The 17,591-nt window shown below is 29.9% G+C and overlaps 1 protein-coding gene across 2 annotated transcripts; it reads left to right on the top strand.

Annotated features, from left to right (window-relative positions):
- On the top strand, nucleotides 1-8,707 carry LOC113003574 (cytochrome P450 4C1-like). 2 transcript variants are annotated; one of them, XM_039450314.1, is made up of 9 exons: nucleotides 1-117; nucleotides 203-388; nucleotides 551-1,156; nucleotides 2,304-2,403; nucleotides 2,640-2,746; nucleotides 2,811-2,879; nucleotides 7,616-7,784; nucleotides 8,166-8,345; nucleotides 8,410-8,707. In XM_039450314.1, the coding sequence occupies exons 3-9, from the start codon at nucleotides 1,031-1,033 to the stop codon at nucleotides 8,580-8,582; spliced, it is 924 nt and encodes a 307-aa protein (XP_039306248.1). In that variant the 5' UTR covers nucleotides 1-117; nucleotides 203-388; nucleotides 551-1,030; the 3' UTR covers nucleotides 8,583-8,707. The 2 variants fall into 2 exon arrangements, with proteins under 2 accessions (XP_039306248.1, XP_039306249.1); XM_039450315.1 differs by lacking the exon at nucleotides 2,811-2,879.
- Nucleotides 8,708-17,591: the final 8,884 nt, after the last annotated feature.

Raw genomic sequence — 17,591 nt, 5'->3', positions numbered from 1 at the left:
TATAATAACTGTCGCCTATTAAGTATCTTATATATTAGTACCAATGCTTAACAGCGGATTAGGGAAGAAATAATTCCATTGGTATAAATCACTAGCATTTATCACTTAATAATAAAGGTATTATGCGTGGCTATAATATTTACAAAGATTACATATAATATCATTTTCTCTTTTAGCATTATCATAAGATTATTTTTTTTAGGCTCCAAATGGCATTCACGGCGAAAGATATTAACTCCCACATTCCATTTTAATATATTACAGCAGTTTGTTGAGATTTTAATCGATGAGGGCGAGAGCATGACAAAATCTTTAAAAAATGCAAGAGGCACTTTTATAAAAGATTTAGTACCATTTGTTAGTGAACATACACTGAACGCAATATGTGGTATTATATTTTGTTTATATCTATGCATACATTTTGTAGTTAATAATATAAGAGATGATATAATTTTTTGTGCAAAATATAATTATTAATATAAAGTAATCTAACTTTACAAAAATATTTTTTTATGTGCGATTATGTTATAATGACATAATTTTTTTTCAGAAACTGCTATGGGGACTTCTCTACAAAAAATGGGTACATTTCAACAGCAGTATCGAAAAGCCGTTTACCGGATGGGTAAACTTTTATTTTATAGGTAATGTATAATAAGTATTTATAGTATATTTAAATGCTATCACGAGATATAAATTAATATAAAATAAGCACGTAATAATAAATAATTATATTTAATAAAACATTATTGAAGCCGACAATCAACAGTCTAAATTATATCTATATTGTTGTTTACTTTCATATATAGATTAATTAATAACTGTTTTAAACGCTGGAGTATGTATGTATATATATTATAACAAGATAATGTACCTAAAACTTTGTCAAATCTAAAGACATTATCTTCGAGGTAGAAGTCTTTAACTTAAATTAGTAAAATATTCATTGAAATTCCAGCATATATTCTTTAATATATATTTCATTTTAATGTTACAAACACTATAACGTTTTCAAATTCATATACATGACATGCAATCGTATGTATCATTTAAAGCAATGAGACCGTGGTTCAAAAATTCTTGGGTATTCTCGTTATCGCCAAGAGGTAAAGAACAAGCAAAGCTCCTAAAGATATTGCACGGATTTACTGAGAAAGTAAGTCAAAATGTTAAAATCTTTTTTTCATAACTTCTATAAAAATTACAAAAAAAGATACCGAAGATATCCTGTTAAAAATTTTGAAGTGGATTTTCATGGTCGTGAAAATCGGTAAAATATTGGTAGGATAAAAAAAATTATATAGAGAACTCATATGGAATATGAAAATCCATATTGGAAATCATACAAAATATTTACAATCTATATAAAAAATTTGTGTGTGTGTGTATGGAATGCATAGTTATAATACATATATTATAGCATTGAAAACTATTCAAAATCGAAACGTTTTCAAGTTGAAGTTAAAACGCATGTTTTAGCGTAATATAAAACGGCCTTTTTAATTAAATAAATTAAGTTTAAAAACTTGCACACCAAAACCTTGTGTCGGCTCTTATAGATAATTTTTCATATTTAGTTTCAAATAAATTTAAATATTCCATATTCTAAAGTTTTCATAGCAGTAAACTAAAGAATTATAAAGATTTTATTGATGTAATTTATTTTCTTTAAACATAGCATTTGATAAATTAAGTTTTTGATAGGTACGCCATATATAGTCTGTTTCCATCGTTTATATTTTGGAAACAATTGAAAATCATGAAAAAAGAAGTATGTGTTTGATCATTTCGAGGGACTATTTTAGCCCTCAAAAGGCCTAAAATAATTCTACATTTCTTAATCATCATTAAAATAAAGAGTAGCTTATCGAAATAATCCAACACATTTTTCGCGGTTTTTTATAATTTTAGACTGTTTCTGAAATATAAGCAATGGGAACATACTTTATAAATGTTGTATATCAAAGTTATCTTACACCTGCAAATCAAAGCAATTTAAATTTTTCTCACAAATCTCTTTAGAAAATCATACAACTCATATGATTTCTTATATAGAAATCTGTGGACAACTACATAAAATCTAGATTTTTTTATCTCAATTCTTATAAAAAATCTTATGATAATTCAATATGGATTTAGTCTATAGATTTCTACGTAGTTCTTTTTTCAAGTATAAAAACCATTTGATTTTCAAATAAAAACTCGATAAAACAATTTATATGAAAACAATAGGATAATGTTGACAAACACGACTTCACCATTTACACAAAACAATAAAATGTGAACCGATTGAATGTGTGTAGATTATTGCAGAAAGAAAAGATTATCATAAACGCACCAATGGACAATATATGAGCAACTTTAGCAAAGATGCAGTGGCAGATGAAACAGAAACCATTGGAAGTACGTAATAGAATCCGAAATTATTACACTGAATTGGCTAATATTAAAAATTATTGTTGCATAGAAATTTATATACTAAATGTTTACGTTTAATAAAAATTATTATTAAATAAACTAATTTGAGTTAATTAATTCGCTACTTTATGATGTAATTTAAATTTTAATTCATTATCGTTTAACAAAAATAAGCAAAAATTATTAGATTAGTAACTACATGCCTATATAATTTGATTTAGTTAAAAAGAGACGACTGGCTATGTTGAACCTCTTAATACAGGCAGCTCAAGAAGGTCTTTTAACTGATGTTGATATTAGAGAGGAAGTCAATACTTTTATGTTTGAGGTATATGATTATAAATTTTTTTTACTAATAAATTTAGATATAAAAAAATCGTGTAATTATACAGGGTTTTGATACTACAGCAATGGCTATGTGCTATACTTTATCACTGCTTGCTGAACATAAAGATATCCAAGTATTCTTCATTAAATGAACATTGTAATTAGATGAGATAAATAATTACCTTAAAACAGCAATTTTATTAAAGTAATATAAATTCGTTTTGTTGTTTGCCCATACGTGTATCGAACGAAATCAGTACAATGCATTCTTTTTATTTATTCAACATATCAAAAATATTTTCTTCAAATTGTTCTTCACTATTTTCTTGTTTTGAACATGACATAGATAAATGCATTAAACGTATATTTTTAATTATAAGATAATCGTACTCTATGTAATAAGTAGGTGGCGACCGTAATGAATATAGAGGGCGTTAGAGTAGCAAGCGCGTGCGTGCGTTAGACATAGAGATAGAACATACACGATTGTAGACATACACAATAAATAGAGAGTTAAAAGAGAACAATAGTTATTAATAAGCACCTAATAATATTACATGGCACAGTCGTGGAAGAACATTGAAAACAAAATAAAGTAATTTGTTTAAAGAACTGCAACATAAAAACAAATAATGGAAGGAATTGGAAGGTTACCAGAACCGATGAAATTTGAGGGAAATCTCGATGAGAATTTCAAGAAATTTTATCAAAGTTTTGAACTGTATCTGGTAGCAACAGAAAAGGATCAAAAAGCAGATACAGTAAAAACAGCATTATTGCTAAACACTATAGGCAGTGAAGGCATCGAAATATATAACACATTTAGGTTAACCAGCACACAGAAAAGCGATTATAAGGTAGTGGTAAATGAATTCAAGAAATATTGTGCCCCAAGAAAAAACAGAACATATGAAAGGTTTGTGTTCAACAGTCGAAATCAACAAGTGGATGAACCTTTTGACAAATTCTTCGGTGATCTCAAAAAGTTAATACAGTCATGTGAGTATGCGGACCAAGAAGACACATTACTAGTAGATAGAATAATACTAGGCACAAATGATTTAAAGGTTCAAGAAAAACTACTTAACATACAAAATGTTACATTGGAGACTGCAGTAGAAACATGCAGAAATTATGAAGCAACCAGGAGACACCTGCAGAATGTAAGAAATAAAGAAAAAGCTGCAGTTGATGTTGTTAGAAGACAGAAGCGACATAACAAACAAAAAGAAGAAAGAGGGCAAGCAAGCACTGAAGAAAATAGCGGAAAACACTTCAAATGCAATAAGTGTGATAAAGTTCATGGATACAGAGAATGCGCAGCATATGGAAAAACATGTTACAAGTGTGGAAAGATGAATCATTTTAGTAATGTATGTAAAACAAAACTGAAGAATGTGAAGGACGTTACAAAAGATGAAGAAAGTGAGTCTGAAGAAGATGACCTGTATGTAAGCATCATAGTCAGAGTTGGAGAGTTGTCAAAGAAGACCAAGTCAATTTGGACGGAAATCATAGAAGTCAATGGGAAAGCATTGAAGTTCAAAATAGATACGGGATCTGAAGTCAACATAATACCACTCGTGATATACAAGTCAATAGCAGCGGATGGAAGTCAACGGATACGACAAACACGAACATTATTACAAGCATATGGAGGAGGAAAAATCAAGCCAATAGTAAAAGTTAAACTTAGGTGTAAAAATACAGATAGGGACGAAGTATTAGAATTTATTGTTGTTGATTTAAATGTAAAACTGATACTCGGGTTGCCTAGTATTCAAAAGTTACATTAAACACATTAATAACATTCAGATAAATAGTGAAAAAGAAAAGTTCATACAGTCGAATATTGATATATTTACAGGTTTAGGTACATTTAAAGATACTTGTACAATAACATTAAAGAAAAACAGTGAACCTGTTGCTAGACCATGTAGACGTGTACCTTTAACAATTAAAAGTAAACTAAAATCAAAACTTGAACAGTTAGAAAAACAAAAAATAATCGCTAAAATCAATGGTGCTAGTGAATGGGTAAACTCCTTAGTAATTATAGAGAAACCAAATAAAACCTTGCGACTCTGTTGGGATCCACAAGAACTGAATAAATGTATTGAAAGAGAATTTTTTGAAATTCCTAGTTTTGAAGAAATAAATAGTAAACTTAGTGGAAAGCAATACTTTTCAGTACTAGATTTTAAGAATGAATTTTACCAAGTTAAATTAGATAGTGAATCCAGTAAATTTACAGTATTTTCCACTCCATTTGGATGTTATAAATTTTTAAGATTACCATTTGGTATTAAAACAGCACCAGAAATATTTTAAAAAATAAATCAAAAGAATTTTGGAGATATCGACAATGTAATTATATAATTTGATGACTTACTAATAGCTGCTAACAGTAAAGAAGAACACGATAAGATATTACATAAAGTTATAGATAGAGCTAGGGAAATAGGCGTTAAATTTAACAAAGAGAAAGTACAGTACAGAAAAACTGAAGTAAAATATATGGGACACATTTTCAATAGAGAAGGAATGCGTATAGATAAGGATAGAATAAGAGCAATTGATGAGTTAAAAACCCCAACATGTAAGAAAGAATTACAAAGGCTGTTAGGATTAGTTAACAATGTAAGAAAATTTATACCTAAGTTAGGTGACATTGCAAGCCCAATATGTGATCTTCTGAGAAAAGATGTAGAGTTTCAATGGCTGGAAGCACATGACAAAGCGTTAAGCACTATTAAAAGCGAAATAAATAAAAATACTGTATTAATGAATTTTGATCCTACAAAACAGATTACAATACAAACAGATGCTTCTTTGAATGGTATTGGATGTTGTTTAATGCAGGAAGGAAGACCTGTAGCGTATGCTTCTAGAGGACTTAATGAAACAGAAAAGAAATATGCGGTGATAGAAAAAGAAATGCTTAGTATCGTATATGCAACTCAAAGATTTCACAATTATATATATGGTAGACAGATTAAAGTTATAACAGATCACAAGCCGAATGTATGTGTATTAAACAAACGCATTTGTCAGGTGCATTCACCAAGATTGCAAAGATTAAAATTAAAATTACTAAAATATGACATAAAATTAGAATACTTACCTGGTAAATACTTATATGTAGCTGACTGTTTGTCTCGAAATTACGGCAATGAAGTAGGAAAATTAGATAAAGATATGAATGAAATAGTACATTCCGTGGAAAAACATTTAAGAATGAGCGAAAACAGAAAGGAGGAGTTTAGATCACATACCAAAAGAGATGTAATATTAAGTGATGTATGTAAGTATTGTATGAATGGTTGGAAATGTAAAAAATATGAAGGAGAGTTAAAGATATATTATCAGATTCGAAATGACCTTCATGTATACAGGAATATGATATTCTATAATGACAGGGTAGTAGTACCGAAGAGATTGCGTGAAAGAATGTTATTATTGCATGAAGGACATTTCGGGATAAACCGTACATATGATAGAGCACGCGAAATTCTATTTTGGCCAGGGATGTCAACGGATATAAAAAATATGATTCAAAATTGTAAAGTATGTGAACGATATAGGTATGCTAATGTTAAGGAACCTTTGGTAGCACACGAAATACCAAAGCTGCCATTTCAGAAAATAGCCACTTCAGATATACTCGAATTTGGCGGAAAGTCGTACTTAGTTATTGTTGATTACTTAACGAAGTGGCTCGAAATAATATTACTTAGAAGTAAACAAAGTTGTGACATTATAGAGACATTTAAAAAAGTATTTGCAACGCATGGTATTCCAGACATTGTCATAGCAGACAATATGCCATACTCTTCTTATGAATGTCAGCGCTTTGCAAAAGAGTATGATTTCGAATTTCAAACAAGCAGTCCAGGATATCCGAAATCCAACGGACTTGCTGAAAGATTTGTACAAACAGCTAAGAATATCCTGAGGAAATCTGAGGATTTAAATGGAGCACTTATGGAATATCGAAATACGCCTATTACAAGTCTTAAAAGATCTCCAGCAGAACTATTATATCAGAGAAAATTAAAAACGAAATTACCTGTAGTGGAGAAAGTAAATACGAAAATAAGAAAGTTTAGGGATGAGCTGCAGAATAGGAATAAAATAATAAAGAAGTATTATGACAGACATGCGAAACCACGAGATGATTTTAAAAAGGGAGATACTATAGTGTATAAGAATAAAAAGCAATGGCAACCGGCAGTGGTAGTAAGTAAGCACAAGTCTCCGCGTTCATACTTGATTAATACTGGTTCAAACATATTAAGAAGAAATAGTAATCATCTTAAAAAATCAGTAATAAAACATGAGACAAGTGACACAGAAATAGATAATGAGTTACCAGAAACCAGTATCAACCAAGAGATAAATAATAACAACAATAACATTCAGAATGATTCTAATAAAGATAATGTTGCAAGTGATAATGAGGCCAAAGATGAGATTAGTAAGGAAAGCGTAAGACCCGTCCGAGCGAGAAAAGTATCGTCTAAATTTAATAATTACGTATTATACTAAATGTTAAATTTACAAACTTATAATTTGTTGTGAAGCAGATATTAATTTCTGGTTTTGTTTGTATTAATTTCATTTAAAGTTTTGGTATTATATCACTTTCGAATAAGGGAAAGGTGTAATAAGTAGGTGGCGACCGTAATGAATATAGAGGGCGTTAGAGTAGCGAGCGCGTGCGTGCGTTAGACATAGAGATAGAACATACACGATTGTAGACATACACATTAAATAGAGAGTTAAAAGAGAACAATAGTTATTAATAAGCACCTAATAATATTACACTCTATATAGTAGAAAGATCTCTTCATTAGCATTAATGATACAGGATTGTGTCAGAAAAGAAATCAATGCTGTTATGCGAGAGAATCAAGGGAAACTTACCATGAAGTCATTGCAAGATCTGCAGTATTTAGAGAGATGTATAAAAGAAACGTTGCGTTTATATCCCAGTGTTTTCTTCATATCACGGATTACTTCAGAAGAAATACAATTACGTACGTAACTGATCAATCTATTATATTTAACATTACATTAGTATATTAAACATATACAATACATTTATATGATAAGAAACACAATTTTTTATTTAAAAATTAGGTATGTATTCGTTCTGTTTTAATAAATAAGGTAAGCTTTTCAAAGTAACATTTCTAAAAGTAATTGTTTGAATGAAATAAACATTAGTTTGATGAAATAATTATAATACTTTTTAAGAAAAAGTCTGATATACTTCAATTAATTATAATTACCATATTAATTTTCTTTTATTATATTAATTGTATGCGTTTATTTTGCATCACGCGCATTTTTTTCCAACTTTTTATGCTATTTTTAACTATTATTTGTAGATTACATTTATATGAAATGTTTTTCAGAAACATATTTGATACCTGCTGGAACAATAGTGACGCTTCATTTCTACATGACCCATAGAGATCTTAATTTTTGGCCAAATCCAGAAATATTTGATCCAGACAGATTTTTACCTGAAAATATTCGAAACCGTCATCCTTACTCGTACTTACCATTCAGTGTTGGACCCCGTAATTGCATCGGTAAATAAACATTTCTTGATATCTTTTTATATAAACGTAGATTGTGATACATATCAAATTGTAGGTCAACGATTTGCTTTATTGGAGTTAAAGGCGATGATAGCTCCTCTCATTCATAATTTCTATTTGGAGCCTGTTGATTACTTAAAGAACCTACGAATTGGAATAGATCTGATACTTCGTCCTCTTAATCCACACCGTCTAAAATTTATTCCAATCGCCACAAAATACATATAAGTATTTAAAGACAATTTAAATTTTAAGAAACGTGAAAATGACGTATTATATTAAAAAATGAAGAAAATTACAATTCTTATTATATGCAATTGTAGATACAGATTAACAATAAAAATATACATATATCTGAGTATTATAATTAATTGAGAAGAAAAATAAGTAGATAATGGTATAAGTCAGACCTGTCTAAATTTCTTAAATAATTAAATTTTATATTCCATTTTAATCTTCCTAACTCCTAAATCTAAAAGCTACACGTTATTTACTTATTTAAGGAGAGCATCACATGTAACAGGTCAAAAATCAATTTCTTTTGCATAATTTAATACTTTAACTCATCAAGAATATGTGTCCCTTGAGTTTTAGAACAAAATTCAAAGAATTAACATAACGTAAATAGTTTCATTACCAATCGTCGAGCGTCAAGCAGGTAAAACGCGCATTGAGTCCTTTCTGTTGATCTCTTAGGTTCTAGCTAGAATATTTCTTTGTGTACGTTATACATTTTAATGGCACACGCAGAGTGCAAACCAAAGTTTCAACTCGACAATGTGGAGTATGAAGTCCCATTTTAACTGCGACTTTAAAATAATCAAAATCGCCGCTTTTATTATTGCTGGCATTTTGATGAAGATTATAGCTTTATTTTACAAATAATGCTCAGTATAAATTTTGTTAATGGTCAGCAATGCAAAATATTTGCTGATCAATACAACACACAATTACGAGGTAAAAGCGCCGCAGCTGAAGCAGCACTAAAGTCGTACGATCGGCTCGTCGAAAATAGAAGGCGGCCTTACAAGAATTCTATAAAAAAAAACAAAAAATTTACTTTATTGGTTTGCCTTAGCAGATTATCTATCAAATTTGAAAATTATTGATTATTCATACCCAAAACTTTAAACGTGTTTTTTTTTTAAATTACTTTTTTAAAATTGACATGCAAGATAAATCAAAAACTATTCATCCGATTAAGCTCCCCATGTGCACACATTTAGATAAATACTTTCCTCATGAATTAAACCTTTATTTATAATTGCATTGTTTAAATAAATACTTTTTTTCAAAAAATTAATATAAAACATTAACATTTTCCGTATAAATTGATATTTTTTCTTTTATGTGTTGCCATTTTTACAATTTCGCATTATTTTCTTTTAACAATAGATTAAAAACGTAAACCATAAAAAAGAAAAATCTTCTAAAAAAAATTAGTGCTTTTCTTTATATTAAAATATATAAAAATACGTATATTTTACAATACCACGTACATTACTTGTTTGTCATTTATAATAAACTTTTCAATATTAGAATTCATGTTACTAATATAATATTATAATTATATTATGCACTTATTTTTTATCAAATATTTTGTTGCTGCTTTGGTACTGATTTACATAAAATGCAGATTTTATAGATATTGTGTTAATTCATGTTTTATCTGAGTTTTACTCTGTTACTAATTTTAGAAAATTATGTTTTAATCTGTTCTTTTATTTGAGTGTAAAAAATGGAAGTAAATTTGTTATAATTAACAACTGATGTCAAGCAATCGTGACTGCGCACATTAAATGACACGTGAAAACACAACAATGTTGTATTTAGTAAATTATGTATTTAATGCTTGATGTCAAGAAATCTTGACCTCTTCACATGATCAGCAATTTGAAAATATTAATAAAGATACAATCTATACGGAATATTTAGTACTGTAAAACACTCAAAATTGCAAGTCTAAACGTTTGCGGTTTAATTGTAATATCCATTAAAAGCATTAAAAACGCCCTTTTTACTCACAAGGAACGTTTGGCAACCCGAAAATTCAAAAAATTCTGAAATTTGGTGTACACATAGAGGAGTTCATCCGTAACACAAAAATATTTTTTGTTGGTGCCCAATTTCAGTTTAAGGGGGTGAAACATCCCTTTGAAAAAAATCGGATTTTTTCTTTCCAAGCAAATATCGTCGAAACTATAAGAGATAGAGAAAAATGTTCTGAATAAAAGTTGAATGGCTGCAAGAGTACTTTATAACAGTGATAAAGAAAAATTTTTTTTATTTTTTTAATACTTTCCCCCACCACCTACCTATTTTTTTTCAAAATTTTTATTTTTTTTTATAAGCAAAATAAAGCTTATTTTATTACGAATTCAACGGTATATGACAAAGCTATGTTGCAATATTTCCATTTTTTTTAAATAATTAAAAACCACTCCATAATGCATGGTACGCGTACCCATCCGTGCACTATGAAAGTGTTCCCCTTCGATTTTGACGAGTCTTTAATACGTTGTCGTACAGATCAAAATAAGGGACACGTATTTTTTTATACGTGCCCACTCTCACTTTTAGGGGTGAAACACCCCTTTGAAAAAAATCGGTTTTGTTTTTTCGAAGCGTGTATCGTCGAAACTGTAAGAGATAGAGAAAAATGTTCTGAATAAAAGTTGAATGGTTCGAAGAGTACTTTACAACAATAATTTAAAATAATTTTTTTTTTGTTTTTGTGAGATATTTAATTATTATTAACATACATTTCACATAGCTTTCAATTATTTGAGCACGACAATATTACATGTATACTCACGATGACATAAAAGATAAAACTAATTAAAAGAAATCATTGATGCATAACGATAGCAACTTACATTACTTCAATGCTATTTTATTACACTGTTATGTATGCCGCACCATAAAAAAAGATGAAACTCTATTTTTTAACGTTAAAATATATATATAATAATTACATACAATTAGGCATGATTTATATATATAATTTTACGTATTTTTATATAACCATACATAATTGTTTACAGTGATATATGTATAGATAGATATACAATATTTCTCTTCAGCTTACAAAAGATTGTCAAGAAGGAGTCTTGGTTTACAATATTACTCTAAAATTCATGCATCCATTCACACAATTCTACGCGCTTGCTACCTATTCTTCATCTTCCTATTCTCTACCTATATACATCTCTACACACTTTATAAATATTTTACCTTTTACATTTTTAACAATTATATAATGATTACAGAAAGTTGTGTGCAATTATTATATATAACTATCACATAGTTTTTATATATATTTACATATATTTACATGAAAATTACGGATTATATGTGCTACAGTAATGATAGTCTTCGTAAAAATGTTTGAAACAAAAATATTCGCCACACCATGCACAACGCATAAATGCGGCCTTTCCACAGATACTACATTTTGGCACATGCTTTTCAGTTTTAAAATAACAATATTCTACAGGGTTTTGAAAGTGGTCGGGACGCGTTTCTACATATCTGCTTTTAAACCACGAATATTTAAAAAGGTTTTTAAATCTAGGTGAAGATAGTTGATTGTGAGTTAATGATTGTAATTTAATTATTTCATTACGGGAGTGCAAATTAATATCTTCCTCTTGAAGAATGACATTATCTGAAAATGTTCGCACAAAATTTTTCCAAATTCGGAATCCAAAGACATCTAGAGGCTGAATGATACCCGTCGTCTTCTTTGGAATGGTTAAAAATGTAACTTCTTTACCTTGTGGTACATGTTGCTCTATCTGGCTCGGGCAGTGTCCCGTCCATGAGTGAAGTAGAAGCATACTTTTACTGCCAGTATTCGGTAGATATACTTCGGTGAACCGAGTTTTGAAATGTTCTGCAGTGAGTTTTCCTGATTTTGAAGCCTGGATGTATATGTTAACTGGACGAAATAGAGTTTCTTCCACCCTCGGTCCAAATGTTCCTGTAGACTCCTTCAAAACGATGTACAGTGGTGAAAGAAGATTTCCACTTGCCGAAATAAGAGGCATTATAGTATAACTATGTGTTGTTGAAGATATACTTTGAACTGCTGCTTCAATTATTTTCACTCCTGATTTCGCTAATGTTCGCCCAGAATGTATTTCAAGATTGAAGCCACTCTTGTCTGCATTATAAACTTCTTCTAGTCCTATAGCTGGGATCTTGGACTTTACATTTGAAACAAATTCTTTTGCGACATTTTGTATATTTTCTTGATCTTTAAATGTAAATTGCGTTCGGAATGCGGTTATTTTTCGAGAAACAATTCTGTGTACTTTTTTAAACTTCCAAATCCACCATTTACTTGCCCTGAATTCGGGTAGATCCACTTGATCCTTTGCCTCCAAGGCCCATAATCTTAAATTCATATCATGAATGATTGATTTTCTATCACAAGCTTCTTGAAACTTGTGCAGTACATATTCCGCAATAAATGCAAATTTATCTGCATTTGTTCCACCTTTTTCTAAACTTGTCTCCCACCTGTATAGTTGATGATAAGATTTAACCTTGCGGAATTTGTGTTGTACTGCACTTAAAGTTCTACAGGCCTTTTTTCCACTTTTCCAAAACTCCACAGCTTTTCTCTTATAACTGAAGTCGACTATGCCTCCTTCATCATCAACAACGCATTCTTCAGGTCGAAACTGCCTTCATCTTCTTCTTTTTCTGCAGGCGTAATATGTTCTACAACTTGCGTGGAATGTGGCTCCGACGGATCTTCAAAATCAAGCACGTAATCATGATCTATCAATATCACTGAACGTGTGTCCTGAGCTTTTTGTAAAATATTTTTAATTTCGTTATGTACTTCAATTTCCACTGGTGTTATAGGTGTCTGTGTTATACTCGCAATTTGAAACGTAGTAGCTAACATGTTTATTACGTTTGCTACATTAAACGGCGTCATTTTACAGAAATTTCTATCAAGCACTGATTACTAACGACAGAATGGTAACTGATTGACGTCGCAAATGAAACTGGAAATAATACTTCCTCGGATATATTTATATGACTCAAAAGACGCAATTACATGAATTTATTTACCGCGCGAATAGATTTTGCGCAAATAGCTTAAACGTTAGAAAATTGATTTCCAAGAAATCTTTTATTTAATCTTATTTATCGTCTGGTATGCAAAATTAAGAGGCGCGGTCGCGTCTCGCGCCAAGTGACATGCGAAGCGAAGACCGAGTTTCTTTTTAGTCTAGACATCAAGGTGACTTTATGTTATTAAACTTTACTTCGAAAAATAGCAACGTATTACATTACTTCAATGCTATTTTATTACACTATTATGCTATTTTATTACATTATTATGCACGATAAATAAGATTTTTCCTGGAACTCTATTTTCTAATAGGAGATGACGAAAACATTTCGAGGACACTCTGCGTAAATATTAATTATAAAATCGCGCACATCTAGAGAAATATTTACGTAACATTTGAATGTATAATGTTCGAAGTAAAGTTAATAAATAATGTAAGCATACCTATATTAGAACAGTAGTATAAATACGTAAAACAATAGTATAAATGAAACAGTAATATAGTGCTATCGCTTTGCGTCAGTTTAGTATATTTGCAACATTTTTTATTGTGAAAAATGAAATCCTGTTCAAGCTGTGGCAAATCTTATCAACCTAATCTTCCAGTAAGTTCTTTTATTAGTTACATGAATAACATTAATTATTTGTACTTTCTATTATTATTGTTTTTATTTTGTTATCTATTATAGTTTCCGCCTTCAAAATGCGACACTTGTAAAGCAAGTGTCCCGGTGAATATAGTACGACCACTCATTGATGAAACAAATTCTTCTACAGCTCCTCCTTTTACAGCTGAAGAAATCATGCGGCGCGGTGGCGGAAGAGGAGCAATAATTCAAATACTACGGGAGAGGCGAGAGGCTCGTGAAAATCGTTAATTTATAATTTTGTATAATTTTTAATTTTGACTTTCCACGACAATTAGAATATGTAACTATTTTTTACTCGAGAGTCGTTTACTCAAGTTTAGTTGTTTAACAATATTTTGTTAATATTAAGATATTTATGATAGCGGCTGATGAAGGCCTAGTGAGGCAGAAATTGGTTCCGCGTTATTATAATAATGTACATTGCTCGCTAATGTATAATGCTTGCTCCTACTTGTACATAATAAAAATATATGTAATTTAGAATAACTTGATTATCATTCGTTCTTGGCCCGGCTAAAATTTTATACGAGCGAAACAAAATATAATACATATTTCTTCATATACGTCAATGATTTCTTTTAATTAGTTTCATCTTTTATGTCATCGTGAGTATACATGTAATATTGTCGTGCTCAAATAATTGAAAGCTATGTGAAATGTATGTTAATAATAATTAAATATCTCACAAAAACAAAAAAAAATTATTTTAAATTATTGTTGTAAAGTACTCTTCGAACCATTCAACTTTTATTCAGAACATTTTTCTCTATCTCTTACAGTTTCGACGATACACGCTTCGAAAAAACAAAACCGATTTTTTCAAAGGGGTGTTTCACCCCTAAAAGTGAGAGTGGGCACGTATAAAAAAATACGTGTCCCTTATTTTGATCTGTACGACAACGTATTAAAGACTCATCAAAATCGAAGGGGAACACTTTCATAGTGCACGGACGGGTGCGCGTACCATGCATTATGGAGTGGTTTTTAATTATTTAAAAAAAATGGAAATATTGCAACATAGCTTTGTCATATACCGTTGAATTCGTAATAAAATAAGCTTTATTTTGCTTATAAAAAAAAATAAAAATTTTGAAAAAAAATAGGTAGGTGGTGGGAGAAAGTATTAAAAAAAATAAAAAAAAATTTTTTCTTTATCACTGTTATAAAGTACTCTTGCAGCCATTCAACTTTTATTCAGAACATTTTTCTCTATCTCTTATAGTTTCGACGATATTTGCTTGGAAAGAAAAAATCCGATTTTTTTCAAAGGGATGTTTCACCCCCTTAAACTGAAATTGGGCACCAACAAAAAATATTTTTGTGTTACGGATGAACTCCTCTATGTGTACACCAAATTTCAGAATTTTTTGAATTTTCGGGTTGCCAAACGTTCCTTGTCAGTTAACTAAATAAATAAAAGTATATGCCCGCTTTTATTATAGAGGCAATTTTCTATTTTGTTTTGACTCAATAATTTATTAGTTTGTAAACAAATATATTACTAGCATATATATTTAATTCCATAGGATATTATTTAAGTTGCAATTATTTGTCATAATTCTTATATAAGAGATAACTTGTTAGAATTCTCTTTATTATATATACTACATATACTTTTCTGTAAAAATGTTTAATAAATATTTTATAACAAAGTCCACAGTTAAACAGTATAAATATTTATCAATATAACAATTATGTAAACAATAAATAAATTAATGTATTCACTAAAAAGTTTTCCATATATAATTTATTATACATACATAAATGTATACAATTACACAAAATTATGTAGAAAAAAAATGTGTCCATATAATAATAATTATATATAATTGTATATAATTATACATACATACAATAAAATTTATTATTTAATATAATTATGTTACGTTAAATAGTTCTGATAAAATTTTTAGTTAAATTTTGCGATTAGTAATACGACATCTTTCTTCTTGTATTAATATGGAGTTTAAAAATATTAAAATCAAAACATCTTAATTAGTATTGTAACAAATATGATATGTGTTCTTTAAGTAAAAGTTAAATGATGAGTATAAATGCAAGTTTTAGAACAAGGTTAGTAGACCTATGTCAATCGCAGCGGTTCTTAGTGCTGAATAATAATAATTTTTAATTTTTACAATTTCCAATTTATTCAAATTGCGCATTGTATATTCGTCGAACTTGAAACATAGTCATAAAGCTGGAATATTTAATATTAATGCTTTAGAAGCATCTATAAAATCCTTCTTTTAAAGCATTAATATTAAATATTCTGGCTTCATGAGTATGTTTCAAGTCCTACGAATATGCGACATGCAGTATGAATAAGTTGGAGATTGTAAAAATTAAATACTTTTTGGCACTTTCTCGTATTATAAGAATTACTGTGACCGACATAGATCTGCTAACCTTATGTTTGATTTCGTCTAGTCCAGTGTAACTTATCACACATTTTTAAATTTTATTATCAGTTTAGAATCCTATTTTGCGAATATGATGACAAAATGTTTTAATGAAACTTATATTTTGAGATAAACAGTGCATTATTTTATCGTTAATCGTTAATGCATTATATGATCATTAAAAGTACTAGTTTTATTTAGAACCTGTTAGTTATGTAAGAGAGTTCTGGTCGATTTGACGATTCATCAATTATGATTCACTTTGATGTTATTTTGACATAATTGTGAATCACTTTGATGTCATTTTGACTTGTTGTTCTTCTTGGGTCGTTTCACAATGGCACTTTTTTTGACCGAGACTTACGTCCCGTACGAGTTTAAAGACCGCGGATCCAAGAGTCACAGAACTCGGACATACAATTGATGCCACGGAATTGTGATTCGGATTGAGCAGGAATCAAGACTAGACTAACTGCTCCGCTGGAAAACGCGTCTATTTATACAATTTTTCGTCTATGATTCTCTTTGTCCTATCAAGGGCCGTGTGCATCAATTTACTCATTAATGCGCCCACGTGCAATATTTGGTTTTACAATTTTTTTATATTCCTCGGTAATTGTTATCCCGAGAAAGCGGCGGGTTTGACAATTGAACTCCCGAAAAGCATTAAATGTCAAAATTTCATCAATTTATTGCTATGTGGGTGCCGAGCATTCAAATCAGAAAGGGTACACACGTGCGTCTTCCAGCTCCCTGATTTTACTACCTTTGGTATTTCCGGCGAGCAACGGTGTCATCCCCAATCCCCATGATTGGTGAATTTATAACTGCTTAATTCGTGACGTCTGATTATTGCTGTGAGAGTCACCGTATTCTTGGAATCGGAGTGAGATCATCGCTGTTCGACGGCGTTAATTAGGATATCCACTGGTTGCGAAGGAAAAGAATCGTTACTCCGCAGGACGTAGCAGTAGGATGTTGATATGAAACTTTTGGCCTTACAATTAACATAAAATATCATTTATATCTGCTAGTTTAATGCTAATAATAAATTCAAATATTCAAGTTAGAGCAGTTCAAAGCTGTTAAATGT

Source organism: Solenopsis invicta, chromosome 6 (assembly GCF_016802725.1).
Source record: "Solenopsis invicta isolate M01_SB chromosome 6, UNIL_Sinv_3.0, whole genome shotgun sequence".
Classification (NCBI taxonomy): domain Eukaryota; kingdom Metazoa; phylum Arthropoda; class Insecta; order Hymenoptera; family Formicidae; genus Solenopsis; species Solenopsis invicta.
Note: the sequence above shows the minus strand (reverse complement) of the source record. Positions and strands in the feature narration are given on the sequence as shown.

What these genes read in the sequence shown, in the direction of transcription:
- LOC113003574 (XM_039450314.1), top strand. Translation starts at nt 1,031, where the DNA reads ATGCAATCGTATGTATCATTTAAAGCAATGAGACCGTGGTTCAAAAAT. An exon ending in TCAATACTTTTATGTTTGAG is followed by an intron (nt 2,747 to 2,810) that starts GTATATGATTAT and finishes GTAATTATACAG; the next exon opens with GGTTTTGATACTACAGCAAT. An exon ending in TGGACCCCGTAATTGCATCG is followed by an intron (nt 8,346 to 8,409) that starts GTAAATAAACAT and finishes ATCAAATTGTAG; the next exon opens with GTCAACGATTTGCTTTATTG.